Genomic DNA, 26,871 nt, shown 5'->3' on the forward strand with positions numbered 1-26,871 from the left:
CCAATTATACTCAAAACCCTTCTTCTTCCTCATATAACCAAACCCCACCACCACCACCATCGTGCTGCTCAGACTTCGCACCACCACCACCGTGCTGCCGTCGCACGCCACCACGGCCACCAAAGCGGTCCTCCCGTGCCGTGCTTCTGACATCGCCAGTTATTTATTGTCGTGATTCTGCTGTTTGATTCTGCTTCTGACGTCGCCAATCATCACACCACCACCACCGTCTTTCGCCGTTTCGTCATCGCCACCTGTGATTTCTTCACGCCCTTTAACACCAATATTATGCTGCTGTTCGTCGGGTATCAAGCTTATAGCGTTGATAATTGTTTGATCGTCTTTTTATTTTGCTCGCCGCTGTCCGTCGCCAGTTATTTATCAGGTATGCTCGCTGTTGTCCGTCTTACGTCTTTTTATTTTGTTGTTCATTGAGTTTAGATCCTATTAGATTTATTGTCGTGCTTCTGCTTACACCAATATCGTGCTGCTGTTCTTCGGGTACCGATATTTTGTTTTATTTTTATCAAGTTTACATGCTTAAATAAATTTGAATTGAATTCTTAATTTGCATCATCAGGCTGTTAGATCACCTGTTACAAAAAGGGTGACAGAATTGTGAATAAAGGGGAAAGTGGTGGGTCAGAATTGTCTTGTTGACATTTTCTTCTATAATCATTTACACCAGTTTTTCCTTGTTTCTTTAGTACTGCAAATGTATATTTAACATCAGGCGATATAACTGTATTGTCTTTAACTTTACGCGGTTTATCTGCTAGGGTAGGTTTGAGACTTTGAGGTCTGGCATCTAGGCACGGCTTAAATATACTCTCTTATTTACGAGTCTCTTGCAAATTCTACTATCTGCTAGGGTGGGTTTGAGGTCTGGCAGCTCTAGGTTTTACATTGGCCTTTGAGAAGGAACCATAGAACGGAGTATAATTTTACATGGCTGTCTTTTTGGCTTTGCGTGTTACGGTAGCACTCCTTTGTTTTAAATGGTTACAGCCTTGAACTTCTCCAAATTCTAATAACACTTCTAAAACTTATCATCAACTTTCCTGGAATCTTGTCCAACAATTGTTTTATTTAAGGAAGAAGGAATGCTTTGCATTTCTCTGTGTGGTTCAATACCAAAAGAGTTAGGTAATTGCAGTAGCCTTCAAGCTTTAGCCTTTCAATAGCAAAATTTGAAGCAAATAAGCCTTCACACCAGTTAGAGGAACGTAATTAGGTTGAGCCAAAAGTGATATGATAGTGTACTTATTGAAAGTCTCTTCGCACATCCATCTAGGAATATCATCCACCAAAAACATTTTTCCATCTGCATTATTTTATACGTCGTAATTTAATTAGCGTCCATCGTATTTGTTCATGAAATGGCATTGAACAAATGCAAAGATTAGTAATAAAACAATAGGTAACAATTTTTGGTTTCACTAGTACCTGTATTTCTACTAGATTTTGATTCAAAAGACACAGTAGATTCCCGAATCACCTTTTAGAAGCATTGAAGATGACACAAGCTCTTCTGCCCAAGTACATGCTAACTCCATGGCTTCTGAAAGTTTATTCACATGTTGAAATAAATCCAATCTTATACCATACCTCATCAAGTTTATTCCCATTTGAAGCAGATCAATTTTATGCCAAATGTTGTCCAGGATAATGAGTATGTATTTAGAGTGACTATCGTCTTTTCTCAGTTCTGATTTCTCTCCAAGTTTCATTTTGTTATATAGGCGGATTATGCAAATACAGACCAAGTCCATTTGCAATCTCATCTTGATTGTATTCTAATTTTGGAGCTTCTGAAATTTCAAACATTACTGTCTTTTTCGAATAAGCTTCTTGCTTTGCTATCAATTGACAACTTCTTTGGCTAGCGTTGTTTTTCCTATATCAGTTGATCAGTGATGAGAATTGATCAATTAGTGAAGTGCAATAACTTGATTTTTGTCATGTTGGATGGCCTACGTTTCCTCTGCCTCTTTTGTCATGTTGTGAGGGTAAAGTGTGTAGGGGAAAATAAAGCGAGTTGTCATGCTAGATTAACGGAAAGAAAAAACTTTGTAGCAGACTAACACAACGACCTCCTTGCTTTATACACTGCTTTGCTTTTATTTTTTTTCATGCCTACTAATCTCTCGCTAAGTGAGATGGCAAGTAGTTGGTTAATTTCAAATTTCCAACTACTCGTTGTATCATTCCGCGAGTATTTACTTAATTTGTAAAAAAAATTGAATGATTATGTGGACCCATTCCGTGTAAATATTTTTCTTACATGCTGCACTCAACTATAAAAAAAATTAGGGTTAACCGGTTTCACGAAAATTAGGGTTAACCCCTGCCACACCACTACACCACTGTAATCCGATATTCTTACCTGCTGCACTCAACTATAATCATTCTCATTGTTTCACAGAAATTATATACATACTTTTCTCGGTGTTTATTTATAAAAAATATTCCAGGACTTTCACTGTCCCTGGGTCTGACCATTATTTTAATACAAACCATTATTCTATTCTTAGCGGTGTAATATGCTGGGCATGGATCGAAATTGGATGTATGGGAAACGAGATTTCTATTTTCTTAAACGGCTTGATGAATTTATCAGCCATGCTGTTGCACATCAAAAACAACATGGGGATGAGGAGCATCTCATTTGTCCGTGTAGTGTATGTAAGAACCGGAAAAAGGTAAGTTGTGCAAAGGAATTGCGGAATCATTTGGCAATGAAGGGGTTTAAACCTGATTATCATGTGTGGATATGGCATGGAGAGAAAGAATATGACATGCAAGGTACCTCAAATGCTTTAAATCAGGGGACCAAGTTTGATAATGTGGATGAATTTGAGATGCATGGTTTGGATTTTAATGACATTGCGATTAATGTGGACAATGATAACGATGATAGTCAAGATAAGGACAACAACGTAGAGGGTGAGAATATTGATAGAATGATGGATGATTTAGAAAGAGATTTTATAGAATGTCCAGAAATTTTCCAGAGGGTAGTTGATGATTCTAAGAAACCGTTATATCCGGGTTGCTCCAAATTCACTCGTTTATCAGCTGTGTTGAAATTGTATACCTTGAAAGCGGCGAATGGATGGAGTGATAAGAGTTTCACCGCTATACTGAAACTTTTATCAGAAATGTTGCCAAAAGATAATGAGCTTCCAGTTAATACTTATTGATGTAAGAAAGTGTTGTGTCCATTGGCTACGAGTTACAAAAAAATCCATGCTTGCCCAAATGACTGCATTTTGTTCTGGAAAGATTATAGTGACTTAGATGAGTATCCACGATGTAAAGCAGCGAGGTACAAGATCAAAGCAGGAGATAAGAAGAAAGGGAGCCCGATCAAGACCTTATGCTATTTGCCAATTATACCAAGGTTTATTCGGTTTTTTGCAAATCCAAAAGATGCAGAATATATAGTGAGGCATCACGAAGAGAGAAATAAAGATGGTAAACTACAACATGTGGCTGATGCACCCCAATGGAGAACAATTGATAGAACCTTTCCAGACTTTGGTGGAGAGCCTAGGAATTTAAGACTAGGGCTTTGTACCGATGAAATTAATCCTTTCGGGACTCTTAGTACCCAACATAGCAGTTGGCCAGTAATGCTAATAATTTATAATTTGCCTCCTTGGCTTACAACAAAGAGTAAATACATTTTACTTACGCTCCTAATATCGGGTCCTAAACAACCTGGTAATGACATAGACGTTTATTTGGCTCCACTAATAGATGACTTGAAATTGTTATGGAATGTTGGTGTGCGGGTGCTTGATGCAGCTAGCGGCTCACACTTTCAAATGCGTGCTATGCTATATTGTACAATTAATGATTTCTCGGCTTATAGAAACCTTTCTGGTTATAGGCTGAAGACTGACAAGGGGTGCCCCGTATGTGGTCATGACACTGAAACATTCATTTGGTTAGAGAAATCAAACTTTGTGGCCCGGTCTTCCTCAGAAACATGTGGGCTATAGAGCGAGAGATGGGGACGTATAAGAGGCGAGTGAAGAATCGGTATCGACCTGAGGTTAGCATTGTTGAAGCAACTGTTGCTTGTGAGACACTTGGATTCTGCCAAGATTACTTGAGCAGTGTGCAATCTATCGGACTCTCTACCTCTAGGCACGAAGGACAATTTCAAGGAAGGGTACTTTGGGAAAAAAGTTTATTACAGTTGACCGTGCTTGTTTTGATAAGGCACATATGTATGTTTTGCAACATATGACTGAAGTTCATCCATATTTAATTGATCATTTTGCCTTAATAAAAAGACAAAATCCACATAAAAGTGAAGCTTGGTTGGTAAGTGAACACAATCAGACATTTGTACAATGGTGTAAAGAAAAGGTGATGACAGAGTGCTCAGACACAACATGTGACCTAAGTGAGAACTTAAGATGGTTAGCATATGGTCCCAAGCTCACCATCATATCTTATGAAGGGTATAATATATTTAGGTTCTGCTTTTATACAAGTCGTCAGGATGCGAAAAGTACGATGCAAAATAGCGGCGTTATAGTTATGGCATCGTCAGTTGAATATGTAGGAAAGGGTAAACAACCTGTAGATGTAACAAAGCCTTATTATGGGGTAATTGAAGACATATGGGAGCTTGATTATCATGATTTTTCAGTACCCTTATTTCGATGTAAGTGGGCCGATTGTGATAAGGGAGTTCATATTAATGATATGGGTTTCACTTTAGTAGATTTCAATTTTCTAGGTCACAAAGACGGCCTCTATATCCTAGCATCTCAAGCAAAGCAAATTTTCTATATTGAGGATCCTGTAGACAAGAAACGGTCAGTTGTTCGTAATGGTAAAAGACGCATTCTTGGCGTAGATGGTGTTGTTGATGAAGAAGAGTATGATCAAGTTGATGAACTTTCTCCTTTTTCGACCACATGTCAAAACTTGCAAGTACTGCGGGACGAAGTCTATGTGCGAGATGACCATGATGAGGGATTATGGTTTGATAACTCCAAATAAAAAATAACATCCTTTGTTGATTTCTAAAATAGTTTGTAGACGATTATGTCATTATGTCATTTGCGTTGTTGATGTATAATTATTTGAATAGAAATTTGTTATATGAAGTAATGCTATCAGCTAATATTTCACAAATTTTTGCTCTATTTCTTTTTATTTTTATTTTTAAATGTCATTATTTGCATTAATGAATCGAGTAGAAGCATAGAAGAAGACTACATCTGTTTTTGTTTTTCATCATCCTTGACTAATTGATGACCCGTTTATCTTTATGTTCATTTTCTTAATTTTTTAATTAGGCTGCTATTTGAATCTCCAATGCTACTCCCATTTATGTATGAGGTTATTTTTCTTCATTTATTCATACTAACTTTTTTTAATTAAATTCAGGTCCACAATATGAGTGCAAATGGAGATAAAGATTCACGTCCAAAAAACAAGACGAGGGGTCCGTCAACGGGACAAACTTTTGAAGAGATTCTTAGTAATACAGTTAATACAGCAGACCAAACAAAAAATGAGAAAAATAGAGAAACTGTATATTGATTTTAATGAGCTTGGTCAGCCTTATGGACGGTGGTTGAAGAAATTTAGGTCTGATATGGGAAAGTTGGCGCGAAATATCAGGATCATTAAAAGTTGGAAAGATGTAACAAATGGCGAGAGAAATACAATGTGGCGTTGCGCGAAGGTAGTAAATTATTAGCATTATGATTATTTGAATTAAAAAAATTGTATTAGATCATTAGTAGCATTATCTTTGTTTTTTTTCCCAGAAAACATGAAATTTAGAGGATGACAAAAAGAAGTATATTTTAAGGGTTGTGCGTAATAGATTTAAGGATTGGAAGACTAGGATGACAAGCACCTACATTTTCCCTAAAGAAAAGTCTGGTGATGGAGAAGAAACAGATGTGGAAGAAAAGTCCTCGATGATGGGAAGAGAAGTCGATGGAGAAGAAAAGTCTGATAATGGAGAAGTCACTATTAAAAGTCCAGTTGGAAAGTACAAACAACTGACGCAAGAGGATTGGGACGAGTTTGTTAAGCAGCGCATGACTGCTGATTTTCAGGTTAGTGTTTTTTTCTTTATTCAAATGATTTTTCAGCTCTCCAGACATCATCCTGCACAGACTATTCTTTTCTGAAGTTTTGTCTGACCATGTTGTTTGTTAAGCCAAATACTCAGATTCTGAGCAGGGAAATTCACTTTGCAGATGCTGCAAATGCAAAATGTTATGTACGATGACACTATTTCTACCTTTTATGGATAAGAAAAAAAATCAACGGTACTTAAGATAGCAATAGGGTTGATGGGAATCAATCGTTGTGAGGACCATATTTCTTCCTGCTTTAACATATATTTCGCTTCACATAGTTGGAATCATGGAGGGATCTCTTTCTTTTCTTTATTTGTTGTCCATTATTCCTTTTTTTACTTTTACTCTTTGAGTTTATCCAAATTGGCGAGTCTTTTGGTTTCTCTAGTCACATCTGTTTCCCTCCCCTTACCTTCCATGCTTCCTTCCTTCTTCCCCTTCACCTTGGATATTCAAACTACTAGGGTTGACTTTAGTTTGGAAGTTACTTCTGTGTGAATGCTAATCTTACTGGCACAATCCCTTTACTCAACTTTATTGACTTAAGTACTAATAATCTTGTAGGGTTTGTTCCCAACTCAATTGGGAAGCTTAAGAACCTTAAAGATTTGATCTTGAACTCCAATCAACTCACTGGTGGTATCCCAGTTGAGGTTGGTGATTGTCTTGCATTAGAAAATCTGTTCCTTTTTGATAATAACTTCAATAGTGAACTCCCAACTGAGTTGGGAAAACTTATAAATCTTTAAACTTTAAGGGCAGGTGGAAATAAGGATCTCTCAGGGAGTATCCCAAAAGAGTTGGGTCAGTGTCAGGAGAAATCCCACCTGAGTTAGGTAACTGTTCTGAGCTTGTGAATATATATCTTTATCAGAATAGTCTGTCTGGTTCAATACCAAAAGAGCAATTTTCAAGCGTCTCAGGAACAAAACCCTTAATCCTGCTAACCTACCCAACTCATTGTGAAGATTGTAGTATTTAATGAATGAAAATCTCAAGAAATAAGGTTTGAGGTGGGCTGAGAAAAGGTACGGAATCCACTGTCACAAGTTGTTGGCTAGAACTAACAGATGAGATAGGACAGTGCAATCTGCATTATGGTCTTAGTTTTCTTGATTTTTCAAATAATCGCCTTTCCGGGTCAATCCCAAATGAGATAGGACAGTGCAAAGCCTTACAGATGCTGAACTTGGGTAATAACACTCTCAGAGGACCGATTCCAAAACACCTAACATCTTACTACTTTATGCATTTTTAGTTCTTGTGGCTGCACTAATACCTTCAGCCATGTGTTTGTTGTTGACGAGATCATAAAACATAAGCCAGCAGTTAGCATTCGTTTACTTATGTTCTAACATTTTGGTCATATTTTGGATTCGCTTTTTTATAGGAAAAGAGAAAAAAGGCTCAAAACGCCCAGAAGCATAATGTACATCAACATTATTTGGGAAGAGCCGGGTATGTAGGCAAGCAAGATAAATGGTATGTAGAAGAACTTAAGAAAGAGACAGAGAATCAACCTAATGCAGATCACGCTCTTACACAGAAAGCGGTAGTGGACCGTCTTAGTGATAGAGGTTATGCTTGGATCAAAGCACATACCCCGCCAACTACTGCTGAGCCTCCATCAGAATTACAAAAAGTTGTTGATGAATATGTAAGTTCATTCTAAACAAATTAATATCTTTTTCTTATCACTTCAGTAAATATGTTAGTGTGTGCATTATTATCGCATTGTACCATTTTTCCTTAATAATAGGGGATTTGGAAGGAAAAAGAGGAAGAAGGGGAGTTTGTTCCTTCTAGATTTGAGGAAACCAGAGCACTCAGGGAGAACGAGAGGAGTTGGCGGCTCTGTTGGTCTCCAAACTTATTTTGGAAAACCAGTGAGTCGAGATAATCGTGGAAAGCAGTATACAGATGATGACATCAAGTTGCTTATTGAGAAGGCGAAGAGTGAAGCTATGGAGCAAATGAATACACTGATGGAAAAGAAAATAGCTAAAGCTTTGAGAAATGGTGGGAAAATGTTATTATCTAATGCTACTTTGGAGAATTTGCCAAAGAATCATTCTCCTGATGAACATGATAATAGTAGTTATCATTCAACTCATCTAAGCGACCCATTCATCGAATTAAAGGTAAGTTATCGTCAAAAATTATTTATACAAAAACTATTTAAATAGTAGTAGAATTTGTTTATTACTGAATTTTTGTGGTTCAACCCAACAATCTGAAACAATCTGAAATAGAACGCATAACATACTCGACTTTGAAACTGGAAGTTTGAAACCATGAATTGATAGGCATCAGATATGATACACCTGACACAAACTAACAAACTCACAAACTGCTGGAGGTTTCAGTGATGTGTTATAGTTTATACTGCAAATAAATTAGAAAACAATGATTAGCATAAAGTAGGGACAGAAATGGCAGTACGCTAAAATAAGATAAAAGTTGTTATTTTTGTTCATCATTCAGACTGATCTGGACAATGTGCATCATTCAGACTGTGAATTTTTGTTCTGTGGACGGTATACTGACCAACTAACCAACTGACAAACTGGGTTATTTTTCCTGATCTTTTGATACAGATCTTTTGATTTTTAATTGTATTATGACAATGTCTTAGAAGAGAGTTCCTTGTCGACTTGCTATCATTGAAGACGGAGAAGTGAAGTTTGCTGCCCAGGGGATGGTTTCACCATGGGTTATAGGCAAAAAGGTACACAACACACAATTGACCATGCAGAACGCCTATGTGTCCATCGATAAAGTTATTAAAGCTGACGCACTACTTCCATGTCCATGGAATGGATTTAGTAAGGTTGGAGAAGTGGAAGGGAGTTTTGCACAATGGCCGAAAACCTTGATTTTGTTAGGTGATGATGAGGTAACTTGATTTTCATCTATAACATTTAGACCATTGTCATACTTAGTGAGAAACCTAACATTACTCTCATCAAATAAATATTTCAAATATTATTATTTTTATTAGGCCAATAAAGGAGAGAAGACTCGAAAGAGAAAAGTCAAGTCCAAAGATACTAAAGAATCTGGCAATAAGGTTCAAAAGAAGGTAGTTAAGTTCAATTATATTTATTTATAGATTCTGATGCTAAGGTTAGATCAATTGCATGGTAATATTTGGGCACTTTTTATTTACTCTTTTTATGTTATAATAGGCAACATCCCTTGAAGAGGACAAGGGGGGACAACATAGAGGTGAAGAAGATGATAGAGCACCTCTTAGTGTAGAGGAAGTTAAAACCTTGAGTTATCATTGTCAGATCTTAGAGAAGAAGTTGTGCTCCTTGTCGACCACTGCCTGCATCAAAATTGTGATTGATGCCTCAGTATTTAATTACCAAGAGAAAAATGATATTGAATGCTATTTGACCGTCGTTGAAATTAGGCAGATGTTCCGATATTTATGGCTAAATGTTGTTATGCTTCAAGTTTGGGAAAGGTATGTATATATAAACCTATTTCATTTATTGGTCTTTTGTTCACTAATCGTTTGGTTATTAATTTCCTCACGGTTTTATGATGGAAATTGTAGTTTCTTATATCAGTGTGCAACTACAATCGAAACTACTAAATTAGTTGCATACTTGTGCCCCGTGAAACTTGTGGAGTACATGCATAATCCAAAACAATGTGAAGCGTATATTGCCCAAGCAATGAAAATTCAAGAAGAAAAGAAATATATCATGGGAGCATTTCATGAAGGGTAAGTATTAAACTGGTAGCTTTTTAGCTTTTTAAGTTGTATCTGTAGCTGTAGCACCTCCCTTTCCCATTCCCTCAGGTAAGATAGTCAATAATCAGTGGGATTTGATTTGGTAGTGTACCTGGGGGAAGTGCTGGTTCCTTAATTCCCAACCAATGCTTCAAGCTCATTTGGTAATGCTTATATGAATGTATGTAATCCTGAGGAACCTGGAATGTCTAGTTAACTGTAATGCAGCTGGTTGAATGTCTGAACTGCAAATTTGAGTGAAGGGGAGCATTTGGTTAAGTCGAATGAGGTGTGAGGACTTGAGGTATTTGCTTGTGGATTAGCTTATGAAATACTTAAGGAGTGTACTCTTGCGGTATATGTGGTGGTTGGGCCTTCCAAATTGTTACTCCACAATGTATATCAATACATGTTTAATTTCCATTTCAGATGGAGTCAAAGACTTCCTATTCGTTGGTTTCGGATTATGATGATATAATGCAAATGAGTCACAAAAGTCCTTTTTTTCCCCACATACAGTGGTCAATCGATGTGTTTCTTGGCGCAATTTTTCGTATGGATCATTTGGAAACAATGTATCTGGTTAAAAGAGGGTTAACTTCCTTCTTTATTCGTCTGATTTGATGTGCTGTGAAGTTGGTTTCAGCATGTCATGGTGACAGGTGACCTGAAAAGTGTAAGATGAGTGAAATAAGGGTAAAAGATTGCTAGTTGGCTTTATTAGACCAAGTCATTTAAACAGTTGGTTTCACCACGTCATGGTGATCTGTGGAGTGAAATGGGCTTCTCTTTTGAAAGTTTATGTTGCATTAAAAGATTGCTGGTGTGACCGAAGAACAATGGATTTAGACAGATGATCAACACTTCTCCCGACCTTAATACCTATAGTTGCTGCTTAGTTATAGTTCCAGAGTAAATAATAGTAATGTCAACAGAGTAACTATAATGGACAGTTTTGCTATATTCAAGTAGATATGTGAAAGACAACTAGTGGTAGAATAACACTCACATTTTAACTTGAAATGCTGAGAGGAAACGCCTGACTGGCTTATGCTTAGTTCGCTTCCAATAATAAAGAGCGGAGGGAAGGGTTATTTCTTTAATTATCTCCTTGACAATAATCATCTCATTTCTAGTCCACAGACCATAGACAAGGCTTGGGAACGCAACTTTAATTTGTGATTGAAGGTTCTTCTTGCTTTTAGAGTTAACTAGTGACTTATTACTTTCTCCATGCCTTTTTTTATATACAGTTCGCTCCAAGTCTTGAAGTCATAGACCACTGTTTGCAATCTTACGAGCATCATATTGACCTAACAAAATCAATCTTTCCTTAACAATTCAAATTTAGTAAATTCATGATCAGACTTTAACCTAACCAACTCAATAGTAGTATTGTCATATGTAATGATTTTGTCATGTTTTGATCACAGTAATCATTGGATGTAGGTTGTCGTTTGCGTGGGATTGAACACAATGTATATTTTGGACTCACGAAAAAGGGATCTTAAGACAATGGACATAAAAAAGGTTCTTGAAGGTGCTTGGATACTATATTGTGCTTTTGGAGGCCGACGCAACTATAATGTTAAAAATACTAAACTATATATCAAAGAGATCACGGTACGTAACAATTATACCCTTGTCATTTTTTTTTCCTCTCTTACCCAAATGATTTTTATGAACTCCCTTCCCTTCATCTCTCGATATTGTCCAATATGTTGTTTAAATGTGAGTGTATTTATATATAAGAATTAAAGAAATCATTCCCAAAATTACATCAAACAAATACTGTCAGGGAGTGGGACTAAGGCAACAGACTCCCTTTGATTCCTCAAACGACACTATGGACGATTATTAGTTTGTTTTAATTTACGCCTTCTTATTAGATAAGTATGGTGATCCTGGAAACGTAGATGCGCTAAATGCTGAGTTGTATTGAATGATAGCATTTCCTATTGTACAATGCACAGAGAGGACATAATATGAAGGGATTTCTGTCCTCTTCTTTTGACATGTGGGTTATGGCTGAATATGAAGTTACAAAATCCTAGACGATTTTATACCATGTCTCGCTACCAGATGGGATTTGTGGTCGGTATTTAGGCATTGTTAGGGACCGGTTTTACTATGGAAAAGGTGACGGTTGGCTAGTCTCGTATGATCTCTATGAGGAGCGTTATGGTGTCTTGAATAGCGAATTAGGTATCTTAATGCCTTATGAGGAATCTCTTGTACGCGTCATTAAGTCAATTTAGCAAGTACTCGATGTTTGGCCTGGTTATGATTTTCTTATTATGATTCATGTCCCCCCACTCCTTCGTTGAAACCCATCTTTAGTTGTATGAATGTGATGATAAGATGTGAAGTAAATATGGTGTTTTGTAAACTTAGTTAAGATTGACATAAACAAAATTTAGACTCTTTTTTTGCCAAATTCTAAAAAAGAAAAGGTAATTTAATCTTACTTTATGTATCTACTAATACTTATTATTAATTGTACCTTTTTTAAAATTTTAGTGTCCGCAACAACCAGAGGATTATGAGTGTGGTTATTATGTCATGAAATGGATGTATGACATAACCTTCAACTATTGTAAATCTGCGGAGATACAATTTGAACAGGTAATTCAATCTTACTTTAAGTTTTCATTGTCAATTTTCTTTCTTCATTTACGTTTATTACTATAATACTGATTTTGAAAATGCAGAATATTGCAACTTCATCCATGTCAATGATCGATATGAATATGGCAAGAGAAGTTTGGGCGAATAAATGATTAGATAACATACATTTAGTATAGATTACATTGGTAACTATGACCTTAGTAACTATGACTTTTGTTGGATTTTTATACATTGGATTGTATTTTGGAACGTTGTTGGTTGGAAACTTAGTTAGGTTAGATTATTGTATTATGGAACGACGTTCCTTGGATTGTATTTTGGACCGTTTTTGGTTGGATTGATTTTGGAACCTTGTTGGTTGGAATGAGATGTAATGTCCTTTGGTTGGATATCTTGTTGCAGGTTGAAATTTTTTGGCATTTTGATGATTATTATAGGGAGGTGCTCCCAAAATTTTGATAGCAAATTTTTATAATTTTTTTAAAAAAATGATAATCAATTGTGTCAGTTTTTATATCTTGTAAAGGAATGACGCAAAAGGTTACCCAATTTGGCGCCAAAGCAAATGTCAATAACATCAGTCACGCGAAAAACGGACGCAAAAGGTAGACATAAAAACGTCAGTTTTCAAATAACATACGCAAATAATGACTTATTTGCGTCAGTTCTAAGTACATTTGCGTCAGTTATTTATTAAGAAATGATGCAAATATAAGCTATTTGCGTCGGTTCTGTACGTACAACTGACGCAAATGGTCAACATTTAAGTCAGTTTTACAACTGACGCATTACAAATACGACCGCTCGATATACGTCAGGCCAAAACCGACGCAGAAGGCCATTTACAACTGACGCAATAGGGGTTTTTTCCATTAGTGTTGCATTTGCATTTGAAATTCGACAAGAATAATAAAAGAAAAATCACAATAGTTTCATAACTAATTAATGTTTTATTAATTTTTTCCTCAATAATAATAATAGTACGCCACATAATATAAATAATAAAAATAACAAATAGGCTAGGTTTCTAAAACCCCACCATTTATTACAAATAATAATAATAATAATAATAATAATAATAATAGTAAATAATACTACGACTTAGGCTATTCTTCCATCTTTCCCTTGCCTTTGTCATTTTTGTCATACTTCTTATCTCGACCACGAGTCGGGCACTCCTGTGCTATCTCGGACCTAATCACCAAAGGTCTCTCTCGTGATCTAGCTTTACCATTTCGATCAACCACCAGCTCTACGGCAGGAGAAGTCTTCGGTTTCTTTGATGGATGAACGACTCGGAATCCGGCTTCTTCCTCCCCTTCAGTCAAGTACTTATGATTCTTCTTTGCTACCTCACAGTTCTTGTAGTCAACAGGCTCACGCTTCCTCAACTTCTCCCGCTCCTCATGAGTAGTAGCCTTCCTCCACTGCAAGTAGGAATCTGATACCCATAATGAACTTACCGAAGAATGTAGGAACACATGTTTCTCTGAGCCCTTTTGAGAGCCCACTCTCTACGACTCTCGGCAGTATGTGCCACCGCAGTCTGAGGAATGGTATCAAGCTTAGGAATCTTCTGTTTCAGACCCACCTGCCTCAATAGTCTCTCCGGGAAGATGCATACCATAAATTCCAAGCCAGGTATGCGCACCGATCGAGTAGGATCCAAAGGCGAAACTCGAGTAACTGACTTGAGATGCCACCATGGCACCACCCATCTGATCAAGGGACCATCCTCATTCTTGAGCTTGTTCTCCCAATAGTTGCAGACCCGAGTAAAATCTACCATATAGAGTCTGGTCCTCATCGTAATCGACCGAGCATGGTACGCAGGTGCATTAGCTGAGGGCTCGATCAATTGCAAATGCTCCATGAGCCAAACCTACCAAGACTGGAATTAATGTCCAACCATTAAAAAAAAAACGACAAAAAAAAAAATGAAAAACAAAAGAAAAAAAGAGAAAAAAAAACAAAGTAAAAAACATTGAAAAAAAAGACGACAAAAAAATGAAAAAGAAAAAAAAAAGACAAAAAAAAAGGTTGCGTTCTTACCTGCAGAATGATAGGACTTCCTAAATAAGGGAGCTCGCGGTTGACTTTCCTGTTATCTAATCCCAATATAATTTCTCCTAGACATAGACAAGCTGGACTCCTGCGCAGCTCCATTTGCTCAATCAAGCTCATCAAGAAATGAGGATCTCCTCTCATGTCCTTATCAACATGCCCTTGAAGGAAATAACCATGCAGTAGGCAAAACCCGAATGCCCTACGCCTCGCCATATAAGAGATATAAGGGACTTCCCTGTTTATAAATCGATCAATGAAATCAAGCATGCGGACCCTGTTTGTGGTTACAAGACGATCAACCTCAGCCTTAGTCAGTCCAACCAAATCTCTAAACTTGTTTTTACACCCTTGAGAGCTAGAAGGTATAGCAGACATATTTTCTGGGTCCCATCCACCAATTGCAGCAATCTCCTCAGGAAAAGGACATATATCACCTCCAGGGAAGGCAAAAACATGGAAATTAGGGTCCCAATATTCGAGACAAGCATCCAAGAATGGTTTAACACTCTTCACCAGTTTCAAGCTCAAGATTGACCCCAAATTGAAAGCACCCATATCATGCTTCTCGACGTTTGTAAGTTCATTTGTCCACTCCTTGAGACGGTTTTCGAAGGCATCAATGATTTCTAATTTTTTTTTTTATATATAATAAGAGAATTTTGTATTATAGACGAAAGGAGGAAAGAATATTTGTGTGAATAAAAGATCCCTCGACGTCTATATTTATACTAAAAGCTGTTTCCTAAAATCCTTCAGAACTGGTAGACTGGGGAATTGGCGCAGCACTTTCTGCGCCTCTTCGAAGGGTCGCAGCTCGTGTTGCGCCTCTTCCTCAGAGGGTTTCTGTGATTTTTTCCGCGTAGGATCTTTCCTAATTCCTCTTGATATAATTTCCTATCCGTATGGGTTATTATTTTGGTAATTCCGTCAAATTACCATATTGTTATGTTTCCTATTTTTTCGGGCACGCTTTTTGAGGCGAAATTGACATTTTCGGCAAATAAGCACACTTACCCATTTCATTTTATTTTCTTTTTTTTGGGGGAATCATTTCGCTCCCGTTTCACATTTCATTTCAAGCTTATACATTTCATTTTATTTTCTCTTTCGGGGGAATCATTTCACTCCCGTTTTACATTTTATTTCAAATTTATACGTTTTTTTTTAGGAGGTAGCCCTCCCTACCGTCCGGTCATTTTCGGCAATTCTTGCGCTCATTTTTTGACAATATGTGTTTTATGTGTGATTTCTATGTAAATTTCGGCAGCATGACGGCGTAAACCGCCATCTACCAAACCTGTTCAAAGCTAACCTGCAGGAATAAACAAGACAACCCAACAGCAAAGGCACTCAGGTCGTCATATATACAATCAAAATGTTGTATGTACATCAAACTGGGGGCTCTTGCCCGGAAGCAAATCTTAAGTCCAAAATGAAGTCCTAAAGTGTACAAAATGTGTGCAATATAGACAACGGAAGCGACAAAAAAGACAGCTACTCCTGGTCGCCCCACTCGGTGACCCTGGCCTCAAGAGCAGCGATCCCGGCATCTCGGACCTCTAACTCCCTCAACAGGCGAGCAGTCTCCTCCTAGGACTGTGCTAGCTCACGCTCCAGGTCGCGCTCTCTCTGCAAATGAAAAAAAATGCCTCATTTCAATCGTTTCAAATACGAAGAAATTAGAAAATTCAAAATAAAGTAAATAAAAGGTTCATACTTGTCGTTCTCGACCGCCAGCAAGTGCCTCGATGGCAGTAGCCCGTAGCCGGTTGGCTACCCTTCACAAAGCCATGTACCAGGACGGCGCCACCTGCATTTCAATAAACAAAGATTCTCAATAAAATAGAGAAATGTATTCTTATACAACAGCAAAAGCTAACTGAGTCAGGAATTAACCCTCTGAAACAAGTGCTGCCACTCATCCTGGCCAGCATCTGTCACCGCCTCGCCAAAGTCGCGAAGCTCGGAGATCGTCGTCATCCCTGCCGTATAAGTGTACTCGAGGGTCTCAGGGTACGCTGGGGGCTCGACGCCCGCCTCCTCAACCTCCTGAAAATTCGAATGATTTCTTTATTTGATGGTCATTCATAATTTTATCAAGTCAACTCAAATAGGGAAGATGAAGCTCTTACCACGACCGGCCAGTACGCCAGCCTCTGGTGAATGAACGCAGAGTAATCCTCGCCGGGAAGAAGAAGAGTGTCGCCACTGACGTTCGCCAAGTTATCCTCCCTCACAGCGTCAGAAGGCTCCCTAAACATCATCCGAGGAGGATCGATGGGAACCGTGAAAGCGTCATGTTAGCACTGACGAGTCAAGCGATCGCCCAGATACAACACTGGACCCATCGACGTCCTCAACAGCAACCGACTCGAGCTCTTAGATCGAAGGACCTCAGCCACGAAAGGAGGGGCATCAAGGTAGTCCACCCAAGGCCTGGGCACCCACTAAGACAAGCAAACAAGAGGTCATTCCTCTGATCGTTTCTAAAGAGTAATGAATAAGCAAATGAAGGAAAGTGATTAAGAAATGGTCACGTCACTCAGCTTCAGGGCATTCACGCCCCGTCGACAGACATCATAAGAAGAGCAATGGCTCTTCCTATGACACATCACCCAATCCCTCACAACGGGATAAGCCCTCGGCCCAGGCTCCGTCCTCTTGGGCGCAAAGCCCGGAATGTAAGAGTACACCCACGCTTGCAAAACAAGATTATCAATGACGATCTTTCAAGGTTAGATAATAAGAACAAATGATATTTCAAGATACGAAATTAAGGTTCATACCTCCAACAGCAGTCCAGGGCCAATAGTAGCAGGATAGGTCCCCTTCTCCAGCAGCTCAGGACGAACCATGGTCCTCATGTAGCGAGTGAGGACCGCAAAGCCAGGAGTGACCCAGTCCCAATGACCTAGGTCACTCAAGTCAGAAAGGAAGGGAAGAAACTTCGTCAACAGCCTCTCCCCCTTGTCTCCAAGGTAGAGTGAAGACAAGAACCACCAGAGCCATAGACGAGCTCTCTGCTCCGCAGTACAAGGAGGAGGAGCCTCCTCTCTCCCATCTACCGTCACTACCGTCGGGATCTTACCAGCAAAGTAATCCCTGACGTAGGATCTCGGCAGTAACCCGGGAACCGTAGCAGCACTCACCGCTATGTTCCAGCCGATCAGCCTCCTGGCCTCGACCGTGTCCACCCTCATGGTCGTCGACAGCCATACCACAGCCTCCGCTCCACATGGCAGACCAGAAATCATACCGTAATCCTCCAACGTGACCCCAACCTCGTCAAAAGGCATGTGAAAGGTCGAGGTCATGCCCAGTACCGATCAAGAAAGTCTCGAATCAACCACAGGTTAGCCCGAAGCTTCCTTCCCTTGATCTCCCTCCACGCTACAATCAAGGCTCCAAAAGCTCCAAGCTCGATGATGAATTGCTCCTCCTCCGACGGTCTGCCGTAAGCCTCCATCATCGTCGAGTAGCCAGAAAAGGACCTCATGTTCCCAGCCTCCTATATCAATTCGACGCGAAGCTATCTTTAGCCCGAAGTGAGAGAAATGAAACGACAAATAAATAAGTAAAGAAAGATGATGAGGGAGTGACGAGTTTGAGATTTACCAAGCTCTTCACCGTCCTATAAGACAAGTCACTCTCCACTGCCCAAATGAGATGTCGGCCATCCCAATTCTCAGCCCACTGGGGTGCCCTCGCTAGCTAGTGACCGCCTCGTCCGACGTTGGCCCGCCTCGGGGCCTCCTCCTAACCAGTCTCCTCCTTGGCAGCCTACTCATCAAACGCCGCTTCTAGCACCTCCTCGAAAGTAAGAGACGGATCGAAGTCAGTATCCACGTCCATGGGTGCCCTCCCCGACGTACAAGCCTCGTCGCCTGCAAAATTAGAGTAAATTAGGTCGCGTCGAGCGACGGCGAGCCTCGATTAATGTATTTTCAAGATTTCAAGCTCCAAAATAGCACTTCTCTCGCCATATTTGGCCTTTTCTCTCGAAACCCGACCGCTCATGTGGTGAAAATGGGTCAACGCAAGACTAAAAGGATTTCTAATTATTTGTATGTTAGATATAATCTCTTTATATACAGGGCATAATGATAATAAATACGGAGTACATGTTTGAAGGTATATAAAATCATTATTTCTATTAAATTGATAATATATTGTTGTTTGATAAGGATTCTAGCTGTGGAGTTCTATTGTTTTTTTTTAAGACCACGTGAAGTTCCATTGGTATTAGGAACACCAACATATTTTTGTTATCTTATCAATTTGCATTGCATTAATTTATTGTTGGGCTCTCGAGAACCTTCATAGTTCCTTTTATACGTGCACAAGTCGTTATTTCTCATTCAATTACAAATACAAACTTCAAGGTAAGTAAGCGCTAGCATTGTGAATCAGCAATCTGGCCGACTTATTAAAATAAACATAAAATATAATCTTATCATTAAATAAATAGGTAGTTTAACTCGAAAGTAGTAATTCGTTAATATTGGACTCTATAATCGCTCTAAAAAAACTTCCGTTAATAATATAGAAAGATCTTACGTAACTAGCATGTAAAATTGAAGTGCTTGAGAAGCCATGGCTCCAGAATCCAAATTTCAATCAAATTTATACACCTAATTATATATATATTGTCTCTTCCAACTACCCAACGTTCCAAATAAGATTTATGTTGTTCAATTTTTATTATTTTTGAACTATCTGTTTTCGCCTTTAGTGTAGATTTCTATTCTATTTTAAATCATTTTATGATTATGATTACATTCTAATTCAAATCTTAATATTTCTTCTTTAATATGCAGGTTAACGACAAAAGGACATCTCTTCTGTGTAAGGGAATTATTGTGACATAGTTGGTTAAAGATGCAATCTTATGGTAATTCGATATTGACTTTTATTTTGTGACCTATCTTTTAGTTATTCATGTTTATTTATTATTATGTTGGTCAATAATAGCTTCAATTAACAAAATTTCAACTAACGCAGCTCAAAATAATCATATATAAACAATCTACCAGTAATATGATATGCATAGTACTCCGTATATTTTAACTAAAAAATATGCATGATGTGTTCCCTTCTTTGTTCTGTTTCACTCGTATTTAAGGAACGTTACATAGCAATGATATCAGGGCATCCGTGTCCTTATAGTCTTTGTGTTTATGTCCTGTTTGTAATAACCAACCAAAGTGATGATAATATAATAATAATAATAAAAAAAATAATAAATCAGGGAAAAGAGTATGATACGTTAATATATATGTAAAAAATATGAAATAAAATTTCTTTTATAGAGTTGAGTTTCTCAAACATCACTATTAGCAAAAGAAAAACATTAACCATGTAGAAAGTTGAGTCTTACTTGGGTATTTAGACAAAAACTGAAGATTGTAATATCGCTCGAAATCTTAATTATATAGAAGGGAATACAAATGTTATGATATAAATTCGACTATTTCGATATTAAATAAACAATCCAACTTTACATAGTTTATTAATATTTAAATAATTGTCCCATAACTAAAAATTATCAAAATAATATGGTCATTGAATGTTTACCTTTTTCAATTGAATCATCTGAATATTTGTTCCACGCTGAATTGGAAAACCGTGTTGTACATACACTCAACTTCGTATTGTACCTGAAATTTTAACCAAATTACACTCTCTTTATTTTTGTATGGGCGTATGGCCGTATATTATTGGCTAAGAAACACTTTAATATAACGATTAACGTAAAACGTAATAAGCAAACATAATATTACCATAACAATATACCCATTAACATCCTAAACAAAGTAAGAGCTTATTTAGCGCATAGGAAAATAAAAAAAAAAGGTTAAGAAGAGAAATAAGATGAGACTAAAAGGATTTCGAATTATTTGTATGTTAGATATAATCTCTTTATATACATGGAATAATGATAATAAATACGGAGTACATGTTTGAAGGTATATAAAAATCATTTGCTATTAAATTGATAATATATTGTTGTTTGATAAGGATTCTAGCTGTTGAGTTCTATTGTTTTTTTTTAAGACCACGTGAAGTTCCATTGGTATTAGGAACACCAACTTATTTTTGTTATCTTATGAATTTGCATTGCATTAATTTATTGTTGGGCTCTCGAGAACCTTCCTACTTCCTTTTATACGTGCACAAGTCGTTATTTCTCATTCAAATACAAATACAAACTTCAAAGTAAGTATGTGCTAGCATTGTGAATCAGCCTGGCCGACTTATTAAAATAAACATAAAATATAATCTTATCATTAAATAAATAGGTAGTTTAACTCGAAAGTAGTAATTCGTTAATATTGGACTCTCTATAATCGCTCGAAAAAAGATTCCTTTAATAATATTGATAGATGTTACGTAACTAGAAAGTAAAATTGAATTGCTTGAGAAGCCATGACTCCAGAATCCAACTTTCAATCAAATTTATACACCTAATTGTATATATACTGCCTCTTCCAACTACCCAACGTTCCAAATAAGATTTATGTCGTTCAATTTTTATTATGTTTTGAACTATCTGTTTTCGCCTTTAGTGTAGATTTCTATTCTATTTTAAATCATTTTATGATTATGATTACATTCTAATTCAAATCTTAATATTTCTTCTTTAATATGCAGGTTATCGACAAAAGGACATCTCTTCTGTGTAAGGGAATTATTGTGACATAATTGGTTAAAGATGCAAGCTTATGGTAATTCGATATTGACTTTTATTTTGTGACCTATCTTTTAGTTATTCATGTTTATTTATTATTATGTTGGTCAATAATAGATTCAATTAACAAAATTTCAACTAACGCGGCTCAAAATCATCATATATAAACAATCTACCAGTAATATGATATGCATAGTACTCCGTATATTTTAACTAAAAAATATGCATGATGTGTTCCCTTCTTTGTTCTGTTGCACTCGTATTTAAGGAATGTTACATAGCAATGAAACCAGGGCATCCGTGTCTTTATAGTCTTTGTGTTTATATCGTGTTTGTAATAACCAACCAAAGTGATAATAATATAATAATAATAAAAACAATAAATCAGGGAAAAGAGTATGATACGTTAATATGTATGTAAAAAATATGAAATAAAATTTCTTTTATAGAGTTGAGTTTCTCAAACATCACTATTAGCAAAAGAAAAACATTAACCATGTCGAAAGTTGAGTCTTACTTCGGTATTTAGACAAAAACTGAAGATTGTAATATCGCTCGAAATCTTAATTATATAGAAGGGAATAAAAATGCTATGACATAAATTCGACTATTTTGATATTAAATAAGCAATCCAACTTTACATAGTTTATTATTATTTAAATAACAGTCCCATAACTAAAAATTATTAAAATAATATGGTCATTGAATGTTTACCTTTTTCAATTGAATCAACTGGATATTTGTTCTTCGCTGAATTGAAAAACCGTGTTGTACTGACACTCAACTTCGTATTGTACCTGAAATTTTAACCAAATTACACTCTCAGTATATTTGTATGGGCGTATGGTCGTATATTATTGGCTAAGAAACACTTTAATATAACGATTAACGTAAAACGTAAGAACCAAACATACTATTAGCATAACAATATACCCATTAACATCCTAAACAAAATAAGAGTTTATTTAGCGCATAGGAAAAAAAATAAAAAAGGTTAAGAAGACAAATAAGATGAGACTAAAAGGATTTCGAATTATTTGTATGTTTGATATAATCTCTTTATATACAGGGTATAATGATAATAAATACGGAGTACATGTTTGAAGGTATATAAAAATCATTTGCTATTAAATTGATAATATATTGTTGTTTGATAAGGATTCTAGCTGTGGAGTTCTATTGTTTTTTTTTTTTTTTTTTTTTTTTTTAAGACCACTTGAAGTTCCATTGGTATTAGGAACACCAACTTATTTTTGTTATCTTATCAATTTGCATTGCATTAATTTATTGTTGGGCTCTCGAGAACCTTCCTAGTTCCTTTTATACGTGCATAAGTCGTTATTTCTCATTCAAATACAAATACAAACTTCAAGATAAGTATGTGCTAGCATTGTGAATCAGCAATCTGGCCGACTTATTAAAATAAACATAAAATACAATCTTATCATTAAATAAATAGGTAGTTTAACTCGAAAGTAGTAATTCGTTAATATTGGACTCTCTATAATCGCTCGAAAAAAGCTTCCTTTAATAATATAGATAGATCTTACGTAAATAGAAAGTAAAATTGAATTGCTTGAGAAGCCATGACTCCAGAATCCAACTTTCAATTAAATTTATACACCTAATTGTATATATATTGCCTCTTCCAACTACCCAACTTTCCAAATAAGATTTATGTTGTTCAATTTTTATAATGTTTTGAACTATCTGTTTTCGCCTTTAGGGTAGATTTCTATTCTATTTTAAATCATTTTATGATTATGATTACATTCTAATTCAAATCTTAATATTTCTTCTTTAATATGCAGGTTAACGACAAAAGGACATCTCTTCTGTGTAAGGGAATTATTGTGACATAATTGGTTAAAGATGCAAGCTTATGGTAATTCGATATTGACTGTCATTTTGTGACCTATCTTTTAGTTATTCTTGTTTATTTATTATTATGTAGGTCAATAATAGATTCAATTAACAAAATTTCAACTAACGCGGCTCAAAATCATCATATATAAACAATATACCAGTAATATGATATGCATAGTACTCCGTATATTTTAACTAAAAAATATGCATGATGTGTTCCCTTCTTTGTTCTGTTGCACTCGTATTTAAGGAATGTTACATAGCAATGATACCAGTGCATCCATGTCCTTATAGTCTTTGTGTTTATGTCTTGTTTGTAATAACCAACCAAAGTGATAATATTATAATAATAATAAAAATAATAAATCAGGGAAAAGAGTATGATACGTTAATATGTATGTAAAAAATATGAAATTAAATTTCTTTTATAGAGTTGAGTTTCTCAAACATCACTATTAGCAAAAGAAAAACATTAACCATGTCGAAAGTTGAGTCTTACTTCGGTATTTAGACAAAAACTGATGATTGTAATATCGCTCGAAATCTTAATTATATAGAAGGACATAAAAATGCTATGACATAAATTCGACTATTTCGATATTAAATAAACTATCCAACTTTACATAGTTTATTATTATTTAAATAATTGTCCCAAAACTAAAAATTGTCAAAATAATATGGTCATTGAATGTTTACCTTTTTCAATTGAATCATCTGAATATTTGTTCCACGGTGAATTGAAAAACCGTGTTGTACATACACACAACTTCGTATTCTACTGGAAATTTTAACGAAATTACACTCTCAGTATATTTGTATGGGCGTATTGTCGTATATTATTGGCTAAGAAACACTTTAATATAACGATTAACGTAAAACGTAATAAGCAAAAATACTATTACCATAACAATATACCCATTAACATCATAAACAAAGTAAGAGCTTATTTAGCGCATAGGAAAAAAATTAAAAAAGGTTAAGAAGAGAAATAAGATGAGACTAAAAGGATTTCGAATTATTTGTATGTTAGATATAATCTCTTTATATACAGGGTATAATGATAATAAATACGGAGTACGTGTTTGAAGGTATATAAAAATCATTTGCTATTAAACTGATAATATATTGTTGTTTGATAAGGATTCTAGCTGTGGAGTTCTATTGTTTTGTTTGTTTGTTTTTGAGACCACGTGAAGTTCCATTGGTATTAGGAACACCAACTTATTTTTGTTATCTTATCAATTTGCATTGCATAAATTTATTGTTCGGCTCTCGATAACCTTCCTAGTTCCTTTTATACGTGCACAAGTCGTTATTTCTCATTCAAATACAAATACGAACTTCAAAGTAAGTATGTGCTAGCATTGTGAATCAGCAATCTGGCCGACTTATTAAGATAAACATAAAATATAATATTATCATTAAATAAATAGGTAGTTTAACTCGAAAGTAGTAATTAGTTAATATTGGACTCTCTATAATCGCTCGAAAAAAGCTTCTTTTAATAATATAGATAGATCTTACGTAACTAGCAAGTAAAATTGATTTGCTTGAGAAGCCATGACTCCAGAATCCAACTTTTAATCAAATTTATACACCTAATTGTATATATATTGCCTCTTCCAACTACCCAGCGTTACAAATAAGATTTATGTTGTTCAATTTTTATTATGTTTTGAACTATCTGTTTTCGCCTTTAGTGTAGATTTCTATTCTATTTTAAATCATTTTATGATTATGATTAAATTCTAATGCAAATCTTAATATTTCTTCTTTAATATGAAGATTAACGACAAAAGGACATGTCTTCTGTGTAAGGGAATTATTGTGACATAATTGGTTAAGGATGCCAGCTTATTATGATAATTCGATATTGACTTTTATTTAATGACCTATCTTTTAGTTATTCATGTTTATTTATTATGTTGGTCAATAATAGATTCAATTAACAAAATTTCAACTAACGCGGCTCAAAATTATCATATATAAACAATCTACGAGTAATATGATATGCATAGTACTCCGTATATTGTAAATAAAAAATATGCATGATGTGTTCCCTTCTTTGTTCTTTTGCACTCGTATTTAAGGAAAGTTAAAAGGCAATGATACTAGTGCATCCATGTCCTTATAGTCTTTGTGTTTATGTCCTATTTGTAATAACCAACCAAAGTGATAATAATGTAATAATAATAAAAATAATAAATCAGGGAAAAGAGTAGGATACGTTAATATGTATGTAAAAAATATGAAATTAAATTTCTTTTATAGAGTTGAGTTTTTCAAACATCACTATTAGCAAAAGAAAAACATTAACCATGTCGAAAGTTGAGTCTTACTTTGGTATTTAGACAAAAACTGAAGATTGTAATATCGCTCGAAATCTTAATTATATAGAAGGACATAAAAATGCTATGACATAAATTCGACTATTTCGATATTAAATAAACAATCCAACTTTACATAGTTTATTATTATTTAAATAATTGTCCCATAACTAAAAATTATCAAAATAATATGGTCATTGAATGTTTACCTTTTTCAATTGTATCAACTGAATATTTGTTCCACGGTGAATTGAAAAACCGTGTTGTACATACACTCAACTTCGTATTGTACTTGAAATTTTAACCAAATTACACTCTCAGTATATTTGTCTGGGCGTATTGCCGTATATTATTGGCTAAGAAACACTTTAATATAACGATTAACGTAAAACGTAATAAGCAAAAATACTATTACCATAACAATATACCCATTAACATCATAAACAAAGTAAGAGCTTATTTAGCGCATAGGAAAAAAAATAAAAAAGGTTAAGAAGAGAAATAAGATGAGACTAAAAGGATTTCGAATTATTTGTATGTTAGATATAATCTCTTTATATACAGGGTATAATGATAATAAATACGGAGTACATGTTTGAAGGTATATAAAAATCATTTGCTATTAAACTGATAATATATTGTTGTTTGATAAGGATTCTAGCTGTGGAGTTCTATTGTTTTTTTTTGTTTGTTTTTGAGACCACGTGAAGTTCCATTGGTATTAGGAACACCAACTTATTTTTGTTATCTTATCAATTTGCATTGCATAAATTTATTGTTCGGCTCTCGATAACCTTCCTAGTTCCTTTTATACGTGCACAAGTCGTTATTTCTCATTCAAATACAAATACGAACTTCAATTTAAGTATGTGCTAGCATTGTGAATCAGCAATCTGGCCGACTTATTAAGATAAACCTAAAATATAATATTATCATTAAATAAATAGGCAGTTTAACTCGAAAGTAGTAATTAGTTAATATTGGACTCTCTATAATCGCTCGAAAAAAGCTTCCTTTAATAATATAGATAGATCTTACGTAACTAGCAAGTAAAATTGATTTGCTTGAGAAGCCATGACTCCAGAATCCAACTTTCAATCAAATTTATACACCTAATTGTATATATATTGCCTCTTCCAACTACCCAGCGTTACAAATAAGATTTATGTTGTTCAATTTTTATTATGTTTTGAACTATCTGTTTTCGCCTTTAGTGTAGATTTCTATTCTATTTTAAATCATTTTATGATTATGACTACATTCTAATTCAAATCTTAATATTTCTTCTTTAATATGCAGATTAACGACAAAAGGACATGTCTTCTGTGTAAGGGAATTATTGTGACATAATTGGTTAAGGATGCCAGCTTATTATGGTAATTCGATATTGACTTTTATTTTGTGACCTATCTTTTAGTTATTCATGTT

General features: G+C 35.5%; 1 protein-coding gene across 1 annotated transcript; it reads left to right on the forward strand.

The window, feature by feature from the left end:
* Positions 1-2,543: 2,543 nt before the first annotated feature.
* On the forward strand, positions 2,544-4,007 carry LOC141627779 (uncharacterized). The gene is made up of 2 exons (XM_074440999.1): positions 2,544-3,163; positions 3,293-4,007. Exons 1-2 carry the CDS (start codon positions 2,544-2,546, stop codon positions 4,005-4,007), a joined length of 1,335 nt encoding a protein of 444 aa, XP_074297100.1.
* Positions 4,008-26,871: the final 22,864 nt, after the last annotated feature.

This window comes from Silene latifolia, chromosome Y (assembly GCF_048544455.1).
Source record: "Silene latifolia isolate original U9 population chromosome Y, ASM4854445v1, whole genome shotgun sequence".
Taxonomy (NCBI): domain Eukaryota; kingdom Viridiplantae; phylum Streptophyta; class Magnoliopsida; order Caryophyllales; family Caryophyllaceae; genus Silene; species Silene latifolia.